At 45.5% G+C, this 22944-nt stretch overlaps 1 protein-coding gene across 4 annotated transcripts in view; it reads right to left on the reverse strand.

Moving 5' to 3' along the window:
- Window positions 1-22944, reverse strand: part of LOC141917659 (uncharacterized) — a 198947-nt gene that overhangs the window by 170432 nt on the left and 5571 nt on the right. For 2 of the 4 annotated variants that reach the window (XM_074811025.1, XM_074811028.1), the window contains exon 2: window positions 18892-22139. In XM_074811025.1, the coding sequence (XP_074667126.1) occupies window positions 19462-21786 (2325 nt within the window). In that variant the 5' untranslated portion in view covers window positions 21787-22139 and the 3' untranslated portion in view covers window positions 18892-19461. Of the gene's footprint in view, window positions 1-18891; window positions 22140-22944 lie in introns of those variants that run through there. The other 2 variants (XM_074811026.1, XM_074811027.1) reach the window with 2 other exon arrangements.

The following is a 22944-nucleotide window of genomic DNA, read 5'->3' on the forward strand; positions in this document are numbered from 1 at the left end:
TGTTTGTGGATGTTGTTTACTGTTTTCCACAGCATTCTCCTGGAGAAACACTATCCATCATATTTGAGAAGTTGCAGCAGTCCCATGAAGTTCCTGCTGACTGGAAAAGGGGAAACATAACCCCATTTTTAAAAACGGAAATAAAGACCACCAGGGGAACTACAGGCCAGTCAGTCTCACCTCTGTGCCCGGCAAGATCATGGGGGGGGCAAGATTGGGGGATTTTTAAGCCAAAAGACAATCGTATATATATGCTAAGACCTGTTTCCTTCTTTTACATGATGAACATTATTATGGTGTTAAGGATGTCAGGAAGGTATTTGGAGCGAGAAACTTTTGTGTTTTGTGAGCTTTGTCATACATTGTATAACCATGGCCACAACTGTAAATAATATTGCTGGCTCTGCTTGTCTTGCATTTGTGCATTTAACTTGGGGATAAGGATAAGGAGCTCCAGCTGTCACTCAGCATGACCTTCCTGTGCACAGACCATGCCCAGATTGTCATGTAGCTCTTTTGCTCCACTTAACAATTCTGCATCTATTAGATCCCTCAATGCTGTAATCATTGTGAAAGTCCCAGCAAACTGTGGGTATTAAGAATTGATAGTTAGCAAAATGTAAACTGACCTTGAGGTTAGAAGAATGATTGTGGATAACTGAGGCAACATTACGGAACACGGTGTTGCGAGCATGAGAAACAGCAGGTCGGAACACCACCTGCAGAATGCATGGTGAGCGTGTGAGCAGTAAACAGATAAAACCTGAAGGTCAGTAGGATGTAGAAGTAAAAACAAACCTATGTAAACAAGTGGGAATAAATTGGGAGCTGGCACACAGTGCGGTGGCATTTGCTCTTGGCAATGCTCCCCCTTCAACAAACCTGAGTGAGTTCATTATTATTCAGCGTGTTGCCCTGGTCCCAGCTGGTCTGAGACCGACAGCAAACAGAGATTATTGTTGCTGTTACTTAGATGAGTGAAATAGCACTGGTTTTTTTCTATAATTTTGGAATGGGGGATAGACTGCAGGGTTCTGCGTATCCCACCTGTTTCGTGGAAACAGACTCTACAACTCAGAGAGAGTTATAAAGCAGGTATGTTTACTCCGGCACCAGGGTGCAAGGGGATTTCTCCACAAAGCTTGCACGCCAACAGCACATTTTACCAGAAACTTATAGAGTGTGGATATACATATTCATTGGATTCCAACGTTCTTTCTGGTGGTGGTTTTGACGCGAGTGGCAACCATGGTTCAGTCCACTCATGGAGGACGATAAGATGAAACTAGCTCAGATAAGTTCTAGACCCCGGAGAGGGACTGCGCCCTGCCCGCTCGCCCTGCCCGCTCCAACTATTGCGCAAACCGATGCGCCTCACCCTTCTGACGCGCCACGCCCTGGTCGCTCGCACTCCCTGGGGGCTGCTCTTGTACATGAGGGGCGTGGGGTGTCGTCACTCCAGTCTCCGCCCACTCTGAGTCCCCGCTGTCCTCGTTAGCAGCAGCTCGGTCTTCCCACTCGGGGGGAGGCGACTTGAGGCTCTCCCTCTTCCCTGGGCTTCTGCCTTCGCGTCTTGCAGTTTTGTCACGGGTTTTTGATGCTTTCAGGAGGGTCCCCTGCCGCTGTCCTCCTCTTCGGAGCCCCTCTCGTCAGCAACTCATTCAAATGCAAGCAATAACTGACTTTTGGAGCTCAAAGGCAAGCAAAAGAAGGCGTCTTTTAGGTCCAGTACGGTAAACCAAGCCAATTCAGGTACTAATCTAATTAATAGTGTATATGGGTTTGCTACAACAGGATGCAGATCTCCTCCTCTCTTATTGCTATATGCTGTCTATGCTCTGTCCAACAAGGTCTCCAAATTCCTACTCTCTGACAGTTTCAGCTTCTGTAACTTCTTTCGAATGTCACATGCTGATTGCCCTATAAATAATGACACTAACTGTTCTGTTCCCACCTCTGATCCTGGATCTAAGGGTGTGTCGCCTCACGGTATCCCGCAGCTTATCCAGGAATTCTGATGGAGTATCTTTAGGTCCCTGCGTATAGGGCCGCACAGTTAATTGGATGATCCGGGAAATTACAGGCCTGTCAGCTTGACGTCAGTGCCCGGGAAGCTGATGGAGCAGCTCATCCTGAGTACCATCACACAACACATGCGGGACAACCAGATGATCAGGCCCAGTCAGCATGGGTTTATGAAAGGCAGGTCCTGCTTGACAAACCTGATCTCCTTCTACGACAGGGCGACCTGCTTATTGGATGAGGGAAAGGCTGTGGATGTTGTTTACTTTGACTTCAGTAAGGCCTTTGACACCGTTTCCCACAGCATTCTCCTGGCAAAACTGGCTGCTCGAGGCTTGGATGATCGCACGCTTTGCTGGGTAAAAAACTGGCTGGATGGCCGGGCCCAAAGAGTGGTGGTGAACGGAGTTAAATCCAGTTGGCAGCCGGTCACAAGTGGTGTCCCCCAGGGCTCGGTTTTGGGGCCACTCCTGTTTAACATCTTTATTGATGATCTAGACGAGGGGATTGAGCGCACCCTCAGTCAGTTTGCAGATGACACCAAGTTGGGTGGGAGTGTTGATCTGCTCGAGGGTAGGGAGGCTCTGCAGAGAGATCTGGACAGGCTGGAGCGATGGGCTGAGGCCAACTGGAGGAGTTTCAATAAGTCCAAATGCCGGGTGCTGCACTTGGGCCACAACAACCCCCAGCAGCGCTACAGGCTTGGGGAGGAGTGGCTGGAGAGCTGCCAGTCAGAGAGGGACCTGGGGGGGTTGATTGACAGCCGGCTGAACATGGGCCAGCAGTGTGTCCAGGTGGCCAAGAAGGCAAATGGCATCCTGGCCTGTATCAGAAATAGCGTGGCCAGCAGGGACAGGGAAGTGATCTTGCCCCTGTACTCGGCACTGGTGAGGCCGCACCTTGATTACTGTGTTCAGTTTTGGGCCCCTCACTACAAAAAGGACATTGAATGACTCGAGCGTGTCCAGAGAAGGGCAACGAAGCTGGTGAAGGGTCTGGAGCACATGTCGTACGAGGAGCAGCTGAGGGAACTGGGGTTGTTTAGTCTGGAGAAGAGGAGGCTGAGGGGAGACCTCATCGCCCTCTACAACTACCTGAAAGGAGGTTGCAGAGAGCTGGGGATGAGCCTCTTTAACCAAGTAACAAGCGATAGGACAAGAGGTAATGGCCTCAAGTTGCGCTGGGGAAGTTTTAGACTGGATATTAGGAAGCATTTCTTTACAGAACGGGTTGTTAGGTGTTGGAATGGGCTGCCCAGGGAGGTGGTGGAGTCCCCATCCCTGGAGGTGTTTAAGAGTCGGGTCGACATAGCGCTTGGGGATATGGTGTAGTTGGGAACTGTCAGTGCTAGGTTAACGGTTGGACTAGGTGATCTTCAAGGTCCTTTCCATCATAGATGATTCTGTGATTCTGTGATTCTGTGAATGCTGAGCATGATTTTCTATGTTATGGAATATGCCTTTGGGTAGTTCAGGTCAGCTGTTGTGGCCTGTGCACCCACCCAATCAAAATGGAGTTTCCTGGCTGCTGAAATATAGTGGCCTTTGATTTCTGTTTTTCGTGCCCTTGTTCTCAGGGCTTTATGGTAATTGGGGCCCTCAGCCAATAAGGGCTGATTGATATACACCACAGGTCAGATTTGGCTGGGGTATAAATGGAGTCCCCTGGGGGAGCCATTTTGAGCTAGTCCCCCCTGGAGCAGCATGCTGTGATTGAAGACTCTCCCCTTGGGTTGAGATGCTGCCAAATGAAATTCCTTGAGGTTCCCCACTTGGGTTGGGACACTGCCCAAGGAAATTCCTCGAGGTTGAGAGATCTCACTGTTTAGGTGAGTGACAGAGCATTTCGGATTGTCGTTAAATCTTGGAGTTTGTGCACCTGCACACTAGCAGGACATGGGAAGTTGACAGCTCCTTGATTTCTTAGCAACAACTGAAAACATCAGTGTATTATCAACATTCTTCTCATACCAAATCCCATACTGAATCCAAAACACAGCACTATTCTAGCTTGTTGCATTTAAGGTAACTAATTAATTTGGTAAGAGATGAATCCCCTTGCATTCTAGACAGTCCTCAGAGATTAGAGGGGCTAGGGGTGGCTGGACTTATCTCTTAATAGCTATGCCAATTATGGCCGTAACTATAGGCCTGACACCAGATGCACGAACAGCCCGTATGCTGTAGGTCTGGTTGCATTCAAGAGAAGCAGTCAGGTTCACGAATAGTACGGTTTATTCTTATGCAACATCTACAGAGTCTTTGAGATTGCCTACGATAAATGCACAAACTGCAGGTTGGCTGTATAGCACTGCACACAAAAGAAAAACGATTGCAATCACACACACTTAATTCCTGGGTAATCACTCGGCATAGCCGAGGGCCCAAATTTTACCAGACCAGCCGGGATCGGGGTGACGCGCTGAATCATGACAAATTCACTCAAGTTTGTTGAAGGGGGAGCATTGCCAAGAGCAAATGCTGCTGCGCTGTCTGCAAGCTCCCAATTTATTACCAATTGTTTACATAGTTTCATTTCTACTTCTACATCCTACTGACCTTCAGATTTTGCCTGTTTACTGCTCACACGCTCACCATGCATTCTGCAGGTGGTGTTCCGACCTGCTGTTTCTCATGCTCGCAACACGGTGTTCCATAATGTTGCCTCATTTACCCACAATCATTCTTCTAACCTCAAGGTTAGTTTACGTTTTGCTAACTATCAATTCTTAATTCCCACATCTTCCCCTTCTTTGTTTTGTAGCTTTGTTTCCATGGCGATCATTGCAATCAGTCACGGTTCGGCCTCCCTCACTGCGGACAGGAGGAGTCATATGTGTCACAGGATGACAAATCCTGTAAAACAAATCAAACATCCCAGGCCTGCTAAAACCCACATCTGTAGGTTCAGACCTGCAGCCCAATGCCTAGGGTTGAGTCATGATAAACTTTCGCCTAACTCTCATGATGTCATCATGAGTTAATTTCTGAATCTCATTTAATTCATGCTGTAATGAATTATGTAGTTTGGTAACTTGTTGTTGCAGATTGCTAGAAAAGGCTCCTTATAGATGCATCTTAACCAGCTCCCATGTCGTATCCTTCAGTAATGTTATTTATAACCTGTGCCACCATATGGGCTGTTTGAACAGAATGTACAAGGGCCGTAGAAGCTACCACAGCTGTGGCCGCAATTATAATAGCCGAGATAATAAAGGCTATCAGCCATCCAATGAATCGCTTTTGTCGTTTTGCTGCAACTTGTTGTCTCAACAGCTTGTTTAATTGAGACAGTCCAGAGTCACCCTCCCAAGGGCAAGTAAGATTGACTGGTAACCATAATTCAGATCTACATCTTAAAGAAAAAATTACTGTAAGCTTCCGGCTAGATACATTGGCCATAGATAGACAACTAAAATACTGAGGATCTGTAATGATGATCTGATATCAGCCACTACTATTGCTTATTCATGCCTCTTTTCCAGCCAACAAAATATACGGACGAGTTGCACAGATGGTCTAAAATACAGGTGCTGTTGTGGCTGCAGCAGCACACATGCACCCCCTCCTCCTGTGGACATACACACAGGGGGGCATCTGCATACAATGCTATATTAGCAACATTCAAACGATATGACTGATTCTCTGTGTCTCAAGGAGGAAGCCAAGCCCCTCCAGTCCACTGTGTGTCGTTATTGGCTACTGGTACATCGGGATCCCACCAACTTACCAAAACAAAAAATGGTGGGTCGATGACGTGTGCCCAAGATACGTGACCAGCTGCTCCTGGCAAAAATAACAAACCTATACTTACTGCTGAGTTGGTTGAAATAAGGGCCAAATAAGCAAGAAAGGTTTTTTCCAGCGTTGGCATCGCTCCTACACATACCATCATATCTTCTGCTTGCTGTTGTAGTTGTTTTAGACTTCCCCGAGTGATAGCTGCAGTCACCGAGTTCCTAGGGGAACGTAGCCTGTGTGCCTATTCCCGCACTGTCAGTTGAGAGATCTGGGGTATCGGGTTGGAGGGTTGATCCTTCCAGCTCATCATATGGCTTGACTTTTCTTGCCGGTATCCACCAAGGACCTGTGGGTGACAAAAGACAAGCATACCCCCTCCCCCAGACCAGCAGATCTACTGGCCCTCTCCAGGTCGGGCCTCCTTTGGGATCCTTATACAAGACCCGTGGTTTAATTATAGAGTCCGTTGTGGTGCTAAATGACATTCTGGTGCTGTCAGGGCAAAACTATTTCTGTTTAAAAAATTAAGAGTATATAAAGCCATTGCCAGCTGATTATATGGTGTGTCCAGAGAATTCCCCCTTCTTTGTTTTAAAATCAAGGCTTTTAGTGTAGCATGTGCACGTTCGACTATTGCCTGTCCTGTGGGGTTATGAGGAATACCTGTCTTATGCTGAATCTGTGTGGAACCCTCTTGATAACACGGACAAGTCTGACACCTTCCATCTCTAAAATCCACCGTCATTCTCCAGGATCCGTCACTTTTCTTGACAGGCCATATTGGATTGTTCCAAGCTGTGGTGATTGGCTTTAAAACTCCTACATCTAATAAATCTCTAATTGTCTGTGATATCTCTTCATGTCCTCCCGGAATTCTACATTGCTTCATCGTGACTAACTTAGTCGCAGCTGGAATCTGCACAGGAGGCGTTTATACTCTACCGACCGTAACAGGTCTGGCACTAATACAGGGTTTAACTCCAAATCTATGCTGACCATCAGAAAGATTTAAAGTTAGTCCTTTTAGAATGTCTATACCTATTATATATTCAGGAACGGGGACAATCATGACTGTATACAATCGTCTTGGGAGGTTTCCTATTTGCATTTCCATTTGTGTTTGTACAGCTTCAATGTGTTTTCCTTTCAAACCTGTGATAATTACAGGTTGTCCTTTAAATTTCCCGGGATTCCCATATATTAAGGAAGCCTCCACTCCAGCGTCAATCAGGGCATTTACAGTTTGTGGGGACCATAATATTGATTCCCCTCCCTTGCCTCCTGCAAAGGGTACAAGTCAGAAAACGGTGCCCTGTGGGAGGCATCGGCCTGTCAGCCCTGCACAGCCTCTGAATCAACAGCTAGGCTTTGATGAGAAACAGGCCTTGGGAGAAAGATAAGAAACTGCTGAGTTGTGCCAAGGGGGCAGGGAAAAACAACGGACAGCTGCAACACTGAACTGTGGAAAAGTACTGAACTGTGAGAAGTTACCGCCGTGAACAGCGCGTGAACAAGAAGGTGATTGGTCTGCACAGCGCGTGTTAGAGTGGTCTTATGCTGACAGGAGAAAAGGTTGATAACTGTCTAATTGCTGATTTGCTAATTATGAAGTAAGAGCTTTGGTGAGAGCATAAGTATGTACTATTGGAAAAATAAACGGCTTTGCTTGTTATAACTCTCATAGAGTTGTGCAGGTCCGATATCCTCCCGCAACAAATGGTGACCCCGATGTCCCAGGACGGAGCGCAGAAGACGCCGCGGGAGGATCCCCGGTTGGAGGTACTGTCTGCAGCGGGGTGTGACAGGGAGGATGGAAAACAGTCGATCGACGGAAAATCACCCGGGAGAGGTGATCAATCGGGGGCAGCATGGGGCAGAACATGTCCCCAGGGGAGATGGCCACTGCCAGACTCCTGCTGCATATACTCTCTAAGAGAGGGATAACTTATACTCTAAGAGAGGGATAACTTATAAGGAAACTTCTGTACGAAGGTTACTTAAATGGTGCAGAAACCACGGCTATCCTGCCGATACCCTCACAGCCTTTGAACCAGCAAAATGGGCTGAAATAGGTGAACGGTTGTGGGATGCCATTTCCAAGGGGGATCAGCATGCCAGTGAGCTAGCGACCACTTGGAAGTTGGTTTCGGACACTCTTAAAGCGCAGAGTTGGCAGCGGCGGCCCCGGGCCTCCCCAAGCCCCCCCGCCTTGGAGCGACTGCCTGCGGCCATCTGGCACCGCGCGATCGTCTGTCCCACCTCCCCCGAACACCAAAAGCAGCAGTTTTTACAGAAGGTGCTGACACTGTGATGCCGAGTCCCTTGTCCATTCTAAAAGGACTAACTTTAAACCTTTCTGATGGTCAGTGCACTAAAGGCCTTGATTTAAAAACAAAGAAGGGGGAATTTTCTGGACACACCACTGTGGTGGTTTAGGCCCTGCCGGGATCCGAGACCACATTGCTGCTACCACTCCCCCTCGGACCTGACGGGGCAGGGAGTGAAATACAAACCCCAAGGTTGAGATAAGGAAAAAAAATTTAATACAACAGTGTAACAACAACAAACCAAACAACAACACTAACAATAACAATAACAGTAATAACAATGAACAGAACAAGAGATATACCGCACGGATGCAGAAGTGAGGGGACCGACCCGGACCAAAACCGTCCCTGCTCTTCCCGAGCTTGGGCGCCCGGACCTGACATCAGCATGGTATTGAATAATCTGGCTAGAGCTCCTTCCCCACTGCTGGGGAAACGTAACCCTATCCTAGCTGAACCAGGACAAACACATAATCAACTAGCAATGGCTTTATATATTCTTAATGGTGTTTTGATGTTTGTAGTATTTGTCATTTGATGTTGTGTGAGTAATAAGTGTAAGGGCCCCTTTGTGTGGGTGTGTGACTGTTCTGCGGGTGTGAGGCGCAGCCCAGCCGCAGCTGCGGAGTGCGGAGTTCTCTGACCCGCAGTTCCGTTATCCCGCAAGGGAAGCGGCCGGAGAGGAACGAAGCGCAGGGCAGACTCTGTACCAGTGGGGGGGTAGTGCAGGACCAGTGAACATTCCTTAGGACAGAGCGCCCTAGTGCCCGCCCGCTGGGTCACTGGGGCTGCCTGTTTGTTCGGGCTCAGTGTTTGAAGTGTCATAGGTGAGATATCTCCTCTAGCGGGAGGCAGTAATTCTGTGTTAATTGTTGTCTTGAATTTAGGTGCGTGCTCTGTGGGGAGAGTGCACCCTTGTACCATCTGCCTGAGGGGGTATTGTCAGCTTACTTGGGTAGTGTTTTAAGGTAAAGTAGATGAGATGGGAAGCGGCCAGAGTGGGGGAATAGTCAAAAAGAGTCCCCTAGGCTGTATTTTAAAACGCTGGAAGAAGATAGGGGGACCTCCAGGCGCAAGTGTGAATAAAAAGACACTAATGAAATATTGCAATCAGGGGTGGTTTATAATAATTTAGTCGATACCAATCAGGAGTGGACTTAGCAGCCTCCGAGTCATTAACATCATTAGATACCATGGTATCCTTGAAACCAACAGGAGTATATAGACTGTTGGGAAAAAAAAAAAAAAAAGAGTGCATTATGAAAGGTAGACAGCGCCTACCATTTCTTGCTGGTCAGGAACCTGTGTGTATCATTGTTCTGGTTACTATGCACATGTTACAGTGGCTAATACAAATGTCTTTGAGCAAGCACGAATTTCACATGCATTTTTTCCACCAAAACACCAGGGCAATACAAAACCACTTTTTTTTATCAAGGCGTCAGGCTAAAGACATCATTGCCACTTGCCCTGAATACCAGAGGACTCCCTCTCTTCAACAGCCAGTGGTGTCAACCCTCGGGGACTCACCTCCTCAGAATTATGGCAATCTGACGTCACTCACTTCGCTGCATTTGGAACGTTAAAATATGTACCTGTGTCTGTTGATACCTTTTCTGGAGCAGTGTTTGCGTCCTGCCATACAGTGGGGAGTCAAGCATCTGACCGGCATTCCCCACTCACCGACCGGACAGGCCATTGTGGAGCGTACGCATGGCACGCTAAAGCATCTATTGCAACAACAAAAAAGGGGAGATGGAGGGTATCAATCTACACCTCACGAAAGGCTAAATAAGACATTATATGCCATGAACTTTTTAAACATTTCCCCTGTCTCACAGGTGCCACCAATATTGTGTCACTTCTCATCGCAGATACCAGATCAACAAGAAGTCCAGGGCAAGGCTCAAGTGTCAGCAAAAAACCTGAAAAGTGGTAACTGGGAAGGACCAGATCCTTTAATAACCTGGGGAAGAGGTTATGCTTGTGTCTCCACAGGTCACGGTCCCCGGTGGTTACCGGCAAGGTGTGTGCGACCACACCTGAGGCGTGAGAGGCAGCTTTTGGTGGACACTCAGGAGCCGGCTGTGGGGGCTGTGGGTGCCCCTGTGCCGACAGTTTGCGGTCTCTTCGACTGATCATTTAAGCAGAATGTATGGGTAATGCTTGCTGCTGCAATAGGACCAAATACACTGTCTCTGTCCTTAATCACACTACAGTTGCCAACTCTTTTAAGAGAAAATGCTGACAGTAATTGCAACTCCTTAATGAAATATATAGGCTTACTAGTCACTAGTGAAAGATGTAGCTTAGACAAAATGTAGTTATTAATAAGGATGAAATGCTATAAAAATGTGTGTATTTAACTTTCTTTGTTTAGCAATATTAAGAATTAAGAACTCAAGTGTTTAACCTTATTAGAAACTCCCTTGGTTTTCCCCCTTGAGTGGTGGCCAGGCTCTGGGTGGAACCCAACAGGAGGATGAAATCAGATGTTTCCGCTCAAAGAATATTGCCAGTTATTTTGGCCTGTTGATTAGAGGCTGGACCTGCTTGCAGCGATGTTGGATGCCTCACCTACGGATGGACGCATCGCGTAGGATTTCCGGTTTGCGAGGAAGGGCACTCTAAATTCTCGCTGCATCCAGGGTTCCCCAGCAATTGCGGATCTGAATGTTAGTACCCCATTAAGTAAGTGTGCTATTCTGTATCTTCCTTATTTTGTAACACTTAGTCAAAGACTGTCCTACTCTTTTCAACTAGTACCTGTAACTGCTGTTTTATTTTTAGCCTTTTGTAGAATTGTTTTAGGTATGCTGTGTTTTTTAAAGTTTGTCTAAACCTTAATTGATAAAGCTCTGAAACAAGTCTTGCAGGTGCAGCTATAAAACAAAGAAGGGGGAGATGTGGGAGGCATCGGCCTGTCAGCCCTGCACAGCCTCTGAATCAACAGCTAGGCTTTGATGAGAAACTGGCCTTGGGAGAAAGATAAGAAACTGCTGAGCTGTGCCAAGGTGGCAGGGAAAAACAACGGACAGCTGCAACACTGAACTGTGGAAAAGTACTGAACTGTGAGAAGTTACCGCCGCGTGAACAGCACGTGAACAAGAAGGTGATTGGTCTGCACAGCGCGTGTGAGAGTGGTCTGATGCTGACAGGAGAAAAGGTTGATAACTGTCTAATTGCTGATTTGCTAATTATGAAGTAAGAGCATTGGCGAGAGCATAAGTATGTACTATTGGAAAAATAAACGGCTTTGCTTGTTATAACTCTCAGAGTTGTGCAGGTCCAATATCCTCCCGCAACAGTGCCCAATCCTCTTTCACCCCCGGAACTGTTGATCCACTCACGGGGGTCCCTCCGTGAGCAGATGGAGGGTCCCGTTGAGGTTCGAGAAGGGGTGCCATAGGCCGAGTTGTCCCTGGATCCTTAGTTTTAGAACTCTGCACTCTCTTGCTAGGTTTATTCAGCCCTCTCTGTGTATATATTCGCCACAGATTGTCAGTTGGAACATCGTCAATTTTTTTCATGAGACATACCATGTTTTAACAAAGCTGTAAACATTTCCTTACGAGAAATCCGGCTTTCACTGCCTTTAGGGCTGTCTCGAGTGTCTCGATTCCCTGCACTCCCTTGGGGGTCCCACTGTCCAAGGTCACCCAGCTGCTGTTTTTTCTATCACATTACAAAGGGGATTTTCCATCTTATTAATCAAAAGAGTCATGATTACATTTTTAGATGCCGGTGGGACAGCCTTAATCAGTTTATTTCTCATGGTGACAGACAAAGGTTGCCGCATCATAGTGTCAGCATCTTCTATAGAAACTGCCACTTTTATCCCTTTTTTCAGTATTACAAAAATAGGTGTGTTCCGTGGGCTGTTAGAGGGTTCAATGTGTCCTGCTTCTAGCTGTTCTTTGGTACAAGGCAGATGTACGATCTGCAGACCAAGCCCTGTCGATGCTTGACATCGCTCTCGTCCCTTCTTTACCAGGGCAGCACCCTGACCCACAACAGGTATATCCTGTATGGGGTGCAGTAATGGCTCTAACAGGTCTTTTTGTGGGCTGTACTTGAGAAAGCCAACCTTCTAATTGTGCATTCAGGTGGGTGCTGAGGCTGTGTCCCAGCTGCTAGCGTGGCTGGCTCCCGGCAGAGCCCCAGGTTGGACATCTTGGTGCCGGAGCCGCCTCTGGTGTTTGGGGGAGGTGGTGGGGGATGGGAGCGCACGGATGCCGCAGGCGGGTGACGCGGGCCGGGGGCGCGGTGCTGGGCTCGGCCGCAGGCGGTCACCCCACGGGGGGGGGGGGGGGGAGGCGGGACAAAGAGGGGGAGGCGCGGGGGCAAAGCCCGAGGCCGCTGCCGCCAACTCCATGCTGGCAGGTGGGGGGTCGCCGAATGCTGAATACAGAGCTCTACATACTCGCTTTTCCAGATGCAATACTGTGCCAGCAGTAATACTGTTTTTACAAGAGCCAGCCAATCCCATGGGACCAATTGATCCCCATGAGCGATTGCCTCCAGTATACCTGCTGTAAATGAGCTTTGAAGCCCATCCTCACTGATGCTTTTCCGTAGTTCTTTAAAAACCTGCTATGGCAGGGGCTCATGCTGCAGCTGCTGGTTGGGTCTTAAGATTACCTGAAACGCCACAGGGTCCCCATTGCTCAGTGCTTCCTTAAAACATGTCTCTAGCCTAGACCCTTTTCCCTGAATCTCTACCGGGAAGCCTCTGGTGGGGGAAGTGGAAAATCTGGAGGTACAGATTCCACTTCCTCATCTTTACTCTTTTCACCCCCGCTTGTTTCTGCCAGGGGAGCACTGGGAGTTACTTCTTCCTCCTGTCAGGACGGGGTACCGACAGGTTCTGCTATTTCTCCTGCCAGCAGTTGTAAAGCCATGTAAATCAATCGCCATGTAAGCAAGACAGAGGTCGGAACTACAATCCCCAGTTCTTTTTTAGTTTTAAACTCCTGTCTGACCTTCCACCAGAATGCTAAATCAAAACTTCCGTCTGCCGGGAATCATGTACAATACTTAAAGATACAGCACAGTAACTCATGCAGTTGATCATCTGTTACTGAACGTTGGGCAGCCTTCAATAGCTGCTTTAAAACTTGCATATACAGCTTTTGTTCCTTAGAAAACCCTGACCCCATGTGATGGTTTAGCCCCTGCCGGGGTCTGAGACCACGTGGCCGCTGCCCCTCCCCCACAAAGGGAGTGAAATACAAAGCCCCAAGACTGAAATAAGAAAAGGTTTAATACAACAGAGCAACAGCAACACAACAAACAACAACAATAACAATAACAGTAATAGTGATAACAATGAACAGAGCAAAATAGCTACCAAATACAGCAGTGAGAGGACCAGATGTATAAAACCACGCGCCCCACGCTCCCACGCCAGGATGTGACGCGCCAGGATGTGACTTCCGCATGGTATCTGAATAACCTGGCTAGAGCTCCCCCCCACTGCTGGGGAAACTTAACCCTATCCTGGTTAAACCAGGACACCCCACGATTTAAGAGAAAGAGAAAAAAAGAGAAAGAAACCCCCTTATGATTTAAGAGTAAGAGAAGAAGAGCCGTATGCCAGCAGCTTCCCACAGCCGGGCACTGCTGTCTGGTATTCACCAGATAATTTAAGAAAACCCCTTCTGCTCTTACGTATGCCGGCAGCTTTCCCAAAGTCGGGCGCTGCTGTCTGGTACTTACCAGATAACTGAATACTGTAGTCCGGACACCACTTTCCTCCTTCGCATACGAGCATGCTGCTGTCTTCTTCAATTTCCCATATGGCTCCCGTGGGGCATTTCCAGTGTCCTTTCCTCTACTTCGGCCTCTTCCTCCACCTCTGTTTGGGCTACCAGTGATTGTCGCTGCCAGCAGCGAGGCTTGTAATTTTATTCCTTTATGCTTCTCCTTCAGTCTTTGCCTCTTTTTTCTCTCTTACTGCAAACCTTGTAGGTTATTTCTATCAACTGCGATACGGACATTCCTCCCAATTTTGCAATATATGCAGTACATTGACTGCAGTTAATCAGCATGCAAGCTATTAGTTATTATGTACAAATTGAAGTTCTCACTTCCTGCTCCTGAGCTGGAAGTGGGCTTGTAAGCCAAAATGTCTTGCTAACATTTTTTTTCTCTTCGTCTTCCTAAATACTTTTTACTGAGAATGAAGTAGGTCAATGTCAATGTAGCTTCTGGAATGTGCAGACACAGCTGAAGGTTGGTGCTTTTGTGAAGAAGAAAGGGGTTTGAAGATAAGACAGTAATAAATAAGACAGTTGGGGCCTATTCTTGAAGATAACAGGAACAAGGACAGGACAAATTAAAACAAACCAGCTCAAGACACAACACAGCTGCACAACACCTCCTAAACAGACCTTTGTGAGCATGCGTGAGCACTGAGGGCAACCAGCAGACACGGTGAGGAAGACTGCCAACGACCACCAGGGACCCCTCGAGACCACCACCCAGCAAGAAAGTGCATGTGTGATTAGGATGCAGATATTGTAATTAGTTCCAGGAAATCTAATGCATATGTAACTCATTTCTCAGAAAAGTTATGAATATGTATGATCTCACTGTATATTAGCTGCCGCTTATAGATCTGGGGCGCACTCACCTTTGAGAAGCTATTTGTGTGTGTGCCCAGCGCTGCAATAAACAATGCCTGCTTGCTAACACTCCAAAACGAGTCTTAGAGAGTTCCTCTGCCGGCTTTTACGGTAACAGGCTGGTCTTCATCTTCACTATCGCTACTATCCTGTGATTTCTCTCTTTTTTTTTTTTTTCATCCCTTCATTCTACATTTACCATATTCCCTTTTGGGACCAACATCTGCACGTCCTCAGCCTCCCCACCATCCTTAACACATTTCTTTTTGCATTCTTTTCCAATTTCACAATTTTTACAACAGCTCTTTTTCATTCTCTTGTCATTAACACTTTCTGCTAATACATACATTCCATCAGTGTCATCCACCAACAATCTACATTCTTTTACAAGTTTCACCATCATGTCTTAAACAACACCAAATCAACATATGTAACTTCTTCCCATTTCCCTTCCCACCAGCAAAACAACATTAGTTGTAACATAGTATTATACTTTAAGGTCCCATGATTACAGTATTTAATTAATTGTTTCCTGGTAAGGGGATCACTCCCTACGTCTTTCCAATGTTTTAATATACATCCCAGAGGCAACTTCTTAAAATACCACCCTCAGACCCCAGACGATTGAGTGGACCCCATACTAAAACAAAACAAACAAGTTACATGCACAAACACTACAATATCTAACAATAACAAAACCTACAAATTACAGTTACAAGCTTGACAGTAACCAATACCCTGGCTGGCACTCCATGCAATCAAGCCTTTATTTTCTGTCCGGACCCCCTTATATCCCTTATAGCCCGATCCAGCAGGAAAGCATTTCCTGGGTATATCTTTTAGTAATGTCTTAACAAATCCCAGGGGTCTTGCTCTGAACTCACTGGACAGGGGATCGGAGGATCTCCCCTAAAAACCTTTGGTGGCATCAGAGTCCTCACAATCCTGTGGCTCCATCGAGCGTCAGAAGTGTTGTCCCATCCGGGTCACCAAATCGTCACCGAAATTGGAAATAAAACTCCTTAACGCTGGGTTTCGCATTATCGATCAGACATTTCTTTATTCGGCCGAGGACATGAGGGAATCATTCCACCTAACATGTCCGCCATATGTTGCCTCAGACAAAGCTTATAACACTCTGTTAAATACATATACATTACTTCCTGGAACTAATTATCATATCTACATAGTTGTGAGAAACGCTCAGTTGCCAATTATCAGCGGCTCAGACAGGATGCGGTGTGAAGCACTCTTTATTACGTTCTTGCAAGACCGGGCGCCCCATCAGGTGGACGCACCTAACAGCCATCGTGCAATGGTTTATATCCCTTTCTCCCAACCGCGAGTTCCCTCCCCTGATTCCTCATTGGCTGAGTACTACAGGGTGTACAGACTTCCCGAACCGCCTACCGATACGCCCCTTCATGTATGTGTTCATACATCGCATGTTCATGGAAATGAACCTTGGCTTTCTCCAGGGCGGAGAAGTTAATATGCATGAGCTCATCACGCAAGCGTACTAAGAGGGAAAAGTTCGAAATTCAGGTTCCCCAAGTCTTTCGGTATCTGCATCCATCTAAAGCCAGTTCCAAGTACTGGGTCATCACAGTTGACAAAAAGACCACTTGCCTTCTAGCCCTAGGCCAGGGATTTCAATGGTTGTGAATTGCTCCCGTTAATTGCTTTGGTGAATGCTCCTGCCATTCCCATCAGGCTTATTATGCGAAAACAACATTCTTTCCCTTACAATTCCCCCCTGTTTTTATTTATACTCTTGTTGCTTTTCCCATATTCTCAGAGTATTGTTCCATGAACATTTTTCGAGTGTTGACAACATGATTTCACATCTTTTCTCTGATGACAAGTCATCTCTTGCATCTTCATCTCCCTCTTCCTCTAGTAACAGCACCTTGTCAAGATAGGGGGGTGGTTCCAGAGGCATCTGTTTTGACAAGGCGGTTTCAATGAGACGCTGGACCAATCCTCGGACGCAAGGGATTATGCAGCATCCTACTGCTGTTAAGACACCTGCTACTACAATCAAAGAAGTGAGGATAGATACAGCCATTCCCTTGCATTTCCCAAACCAGGAATCCAACCACCCAGTTAGTGAACTGTCTATTCCTGAATTCTCTGCTAGTTCGTCTGTCAAGGTAGTAAGTCTCTGTAATGCTTTGGTGATAGTCCCATCAGGGGCTGTGTTATTTGGGATAAAAGTACAGCATTTGTTCCCCAGCATTACACATACACCTCCTTTCTCAGCTAATATCATATCTAGAGCTATTCTATTTTCCCAAGCCATTCTACTTGTGGCATCTAGTTGCTCGGCAATCCCCTTTAATGCATCTCTGGTGTAATTTATAAACCTCTGTTGATTATAATAAATATAATTTATCCAGTCTACATTCTTATTTATAGTTACCCACCAAAATAAGAAGGACTCAACCCCTGCTGATATTTGATTCCTTGCCTTATGCTCATCTGGGACCCCCCGAGGAACTCCAGTAGAGTCAATGTATATTCGATCATCAAATGATACTCCTAGGTTGCTCTTTACTCGTCTACCTGATGGCTCTGGTTTTCTTTCAAATGCCAGGGAAAATGGGATGGCCAATTGAACAATTGCACACGTTCCCCTCCAATCTGCTGGTAGAATGGGTCGCAGGGTCTCTCCTCCACAATACCACCACAGGTCTGCTCTGGGGATACTTAATGCTGAGTAGTTTCCCACACCATCGTTAGTCACATTCAAGGTTTTTGTGCACAAGTTGAATTCTCCCACAAATCTAGTAGCCTTCCCACTCCGTCATGAGAGACAAGCTGTATGGTTACCGGAGACAGTGGAGAAAGTAGGTGGTATCTTGACATCCTTGTTCTTCCCCAGTCCGCACATGCGCAGTAGAGTCTCTCGACTTTCCTGGGCTTTCTGGTGTTGCTGGGGGCTTCTGACAGGGGTCCCTCCAGTACTTTTCCATTGTGCAATAGCAGTCCATAGGAGTCTGTGTTTACAGAAAAAGAACTCTGAACCATTTTAACAACAAAACTACAGTAAATCTCCTTTAACTTATGTACATGGCAAAATACCAGCAGCATACCTGCTCCTCACATTAAAGTCACTATATTTTTAACACGAATCACCACCATATTTTTCACAATCCCTCGCCTTTTATTTTATTAAATTGATTCGTGTTTGGGTTTCAAAACATGCTAGGGTTTGTTGTATGGGATTTGGGTGTTCTGTTTTCTTTATTTTAACCATCATTAGTGGGTGTACCTTTTCTCCTCTGGCCAATTCAGGATCCATTGGTATTGTAGAGATTTGCATCCCTTGAAAGACTGAATGAATCAATTTAATAAAACATGGAATCATACATGGTATAAACATTAGGGCAGCAAATGTACACAACAGATAAAATCAAAGCTGTTTTACCCACGGTGTTCCAGGTAACCAGGACCATAGATTGCCATTCCAGCCATTCCACGTTTGCTATCTGTGATGGGGAGGCGGTATAGAGACCCACGGCCAGCTTGATAACCCCAAAGGTCCCCCACAAACCCAGCAGTGACTTAAATTGAAGGTTTTACTTATAGTCTTTGTTAATAAAACAAACTCATTATTTTCAAAGGGGTCATATGAGTTGGTAGCATTTTGACCCTTTTTAGCCATTATGAGGCTAACATACACAGTGAGGAGAAAAAGCCAGCTACCATAGTGAGGTCTGGTATGGCACATTTTTCTGTTTACCCCTGGACCCATTGGGTTGCTGCCAACGGTCGGGTTCGTGCCTTCTTAACAGCAAAAATGGAGGCCAATCCGGTCTTGCCCTCACTTGGATTTATCCTCAGCTTTTCCCTCACTCCCTTTTACTTTTTTTTTTTTTCCTAATTCCTTTGTTCAACTGATTTATGTTTTTATGCAAAACAGTCTAAAACCGAAAATCATAGATATTACAACTTTTTAACATATGTACATACACACAGGGTTCATGTAGACGATTCAGGATCTCACTACTATCGGTGTCACTCGATCTGTTTTAATAAGTCCAGTCTTATTTTAGCTCCATCGTATTCGAAGCTTCAGATCTCCAGGTGCTGACTCGATCTTCTAATTGGGTTCACCTGTAACTGGTCCTTTTACCCTGGAAATGATGTGCGGAGTCACGACTTTACAACCAGTAAGGTTATAAAGAAGGTATGTTTATTCAGCGCTGGGTGCACGGGGGATCGCTCCTCCACAAACATGCACATTTTGGAGCGAAAAGCAGCTCCTTTCTATAGCGTAAGTGTTTACATATTCATGATAATCCCGAGAATAGGGAGAGATATTACAATTAGTTTTGAGAAATCATTATCATAAATCCCGCCCCAAGTCCCTCCCCGTTGCGCCTGCGCAATGTCTCCTGATGGTCTTGGGCAGGGGTCTTCAGGATGAAGATTGAAGATTCCTCTTCTTCCTCTCGTGACTTTTCACCCAATTAGGTCTCTTCAGCATGTCAATTTAGCATTCTTTGAATTCCCCTTCCTTATCTTGGGACTCAGTAGTTGCAGCTCCTCCCTTATCTCAAGAGCCCATCCTGCTGAGAGCCCACCCTGCTGAGAGGCCTGCATCTATTTTGTTAAGGTTTCTCACTTCAATTCCTCCCTTTCTTTTCCTAGTAGTAAATTCTTTTACTTCTTTCGTTAGCTAAAATTCACTCATAATCCTTATACTAACTACTGAAATTATTCCTAACTCTAATACTTATCTTATAGTTTAAATCTAGTTTTCAGGGCCTTATTGTTTTTTGGTATCAGAGTACAGTGAAGAGCCTCGTATATAGCCTGTATGCGTCTGGTAAGTCTCCAATTCCAGACATATATGGCTATAGTGAGAATTAGTAGGATCGCTACTGCTATTAGCAATGCTATAATTGGGTGGAGAGCTATAGTAAGTATTCCAGTAGCTGTAGGTGACCACCCAAGGAGAGTATCCCACCAGTGGTGATCAGTGGTTTTCTGTACTTGTGTTAGAATCTCATGAATTTGTTCTGTATCATGTTTTACTACAACTAACATTTCTTTTCCTTTCCTTTTTACATCTTCTAGGATGGAGATTAAGTCTTTATGTTGCAACATTTCTTTAATCCTATCCAAATTCATTCCTATAGAGACAGGATCTATTTTTCTAATTAAGGCATAATCTGATTCTATTACCTGAGAGGTTAGTACTGGGATAGTATAGGCAAAATCACACCCTTCAATTTTTGTGAAATTACATACACAATGATTGGAATAGTTTCCTATCTTTACCTTAAAATAACCATCTATGAGCACACTTGTGCAAAGGGTACGAAGACATATGCACCCCTCTCCTATATATATCATAACTGTATCATTGTTTATGGATGACTGTATTTCAAAATGACACTCTTTCTGATGTGTGTCTAAGCACATGTCTTCGGCCTGTATGCCGTTCCCTTCACAAACGTATCCCTGCTGGCCCATATTAATGCATAGTTCTGTGTTGACGGTTTGCCATTTATCCCCTTGCTTCCATGCCCATCTCCCATGCCCTACTGGACTGATTATCATTCCCCCATGGTTTAGTCCTATAGAGGTAACAGGGTATATGCTATGCTGGGCAGCTTCTACAACTGTTAATACAAAGGCAATTATTTTGTCATCCTGTCTTTCATATGTAAAATTCACCAGTTTCCACCAGGACTGCAACTCCCTCTCTTGAGGTTTTGCCTTATCCCAAATTATCTTTCTAATCTCTGTTGGGAGGATTCCTTCTTCGCCTTCTCTTAAGATATCGGAAATGACAATTTGCATCCACATTTGTGTCTGGATGCAACTAAGGGCCCAGGATATGTCTTTTGGTATCATTTCCAATCCTTCTACTATCATCAAATGGTCCTTAATATTGTTTTTTTCCCAATCAGGGAGTAGTTTAGACGTCAGCCATTCGTGATTTCCTAAGGCTAACAAGGATGATATCAAAGGTTGTTTTAGTTTGACCAGCTCTCCGGTTGCGGATGCCAGCTTGTTCATTATTACTTCTGAGTCTATGCTGTTTAGCACTCCTAGTCCTGTTCCTAGGACCCCTGTCACATCCCTTTTTGACCTCATAGTGCGAGATTTTAACCACTCTCTCCATCCCTCCTGTGTTGCTTTTATAAATGGGAGGCATTTTTGGTGGACACCTGACATATCTAGTTGCAAATGTAATTCTATTTGCTTCAATGACCATTTAGGATTGTACAATACAATCTGCTGTCCTGTTTTCCGAATTATGTGTGGGCCTGTTTCATAAATATGGTATCCAGGGTATGGGGGAGCTATTGGCTTTACCATTGTTGTTATTGTTGGTTTAACCGTCGTCGTTGTTGGCTTTATTGGCCTTGTTCCATTTTTAATTCTAAAAGTTATGTTTTCATCTGGATGTTTCCATATACAGCTGACTTCTACTGTCTCGGTTAATGAAAAACTCAGCCAAGTTGGTTCAGCTTGGACTTGGATCCGAAATTTAAATTTTAACCCATTTCCCTGTCGTTTCCATAGGTATTCCACTGTAACATTTTGTTCTAAAATGTGGTCGTGCCAACACTCAAGCTTACTACTACCACAGTCTGTAACAATTTTACCCTGTGAGGTTGAAATTGAGATCTGGGTGGACCCACTATACTTGGTTCCATCCACCATTCGACATCCTATGTTAATTTCTTCCCCGGATATCCCCCGTATCTGAGGGATTCCTTCGCTTTCATTCCATATTCCCTTTTTATATACATAACCTCCAGAACCCTCTTCGTACGTGACCACAGTAGCTAAAGTTAGCCCTCGTATTTCTGATTTTTTTCCTATTGTCTCTGTGTACGCCAAATGAGCTTGTGACCATGGCCACTTGTTATTGCTAACACCTGGGGTGCTACAGCATCCCAGTTCACAGCATTTCCATAGATCGAACAATCGTTTAGAAAACCTTGAGATTTGTTTCCGACTAGGGGGCGGAGTTACAACACTTATAATACTTGCCAGTTCAAAACCGTTCCTTGCACACCCTACTAACATTCCTCCTTTTTTTGCCATGATCTCTTATTTTCCTGTTTCCTCATCCCAGACCCATGAGTCATTCAGAAATGGAGTCGCTTGTATTGCTACTACTGCTAGATGTGGTTTTTGCTTATTTGGTCGAAACATATGCAGTGGTGACAAAAAAGAACTGCTTCCCACTGTCATATCTTGACTCAATATTATGACCGAGATAAGAATAATTTCCCTGGCTGGACTTGCGTGATTCTCCATTGGGACTTAGGTGCCTTCTTCACTCGTGAGTGATGAATCCAGGCGTTCTGTTCCTTGATTTTGATAGCCGTGTAAGAGGTCAGCAGTACTTGAAACGGTCCTTCCCACTGTGGTTCCAGGGTCTTACCTGTAAAAGACTTTACATATACAAAATTGCCAGGTGATATCTTATGTACGGGTCCATCAAGCCCCCTGCCTCTTGTACTGTATACATGTTTCTCAAGCTTTCTGAGTTGTTTGCTCAACTCTATGAGGTACCCATTCATTATTTCCTCCCCTACTTGTGATGATATCCCCATCTTTACAGAATACGGTTTTCCATATAGAATTTCAAAAGAACTTATCCCTTCCTTGGCTCTGGGCCTTGTCCTGATTTGTAAGAGTGCCAGAGGCAAAGACTGTGGTCAAGCCAAATTTGCTTCTTGTCCCAATTTCACAATCTGTTGTTTAATCAAGTGATTAATTTTCTCTACCTGGCCACTCGATTGTGGTCGATAAGGTGTATGCAGCTGCCAATCAATTCCTAACATCAAATTCACTTGTTGAACTATTTTTGATATAAAGTGTGATCCTCTATCTGAGGACATTGCTGATGGTACACCAAACCTTGGAATGATTTCTTGTAGCAAGACTGGTGACCTCTCGGGCTTTTGACGTTCTACAGGGAAATGCTTCTGGCCATCCTGAAAAAGTATCTGTTAATACTAACAAATACCGGTACCCCCCTTTCCTTGGGAGTTCCGAAAAATCGATTTGCCACTGTTGCCCAGGCAGGTTACCTCTGCCTATGTGTCCTACTTTGAATTTTGGGCCTCCTTTGGGGTTAGTCTGAAGGCAAAGATCACACTGTTGAGTTACTTGCCTCACTGTCATATACAGATTTCTTGCAACAATCTTCCCAATTAAGTATTTATATAATGCTTCCGTCCCCCAATGACCCTT

This window comes from Strix aluco, chromosome W, assembly GCF_031877795.1.
Source record: "Strix aluco isolate bStrAlu1 chromosome W, bStrAlu1.hap1, whole genome shotgun sequence".
Lineage (NCBI taxonomy): Eukaryota > Metazoa > Chordata > Aves > Strigiformes > Strigidae > Strix > Strix aluco.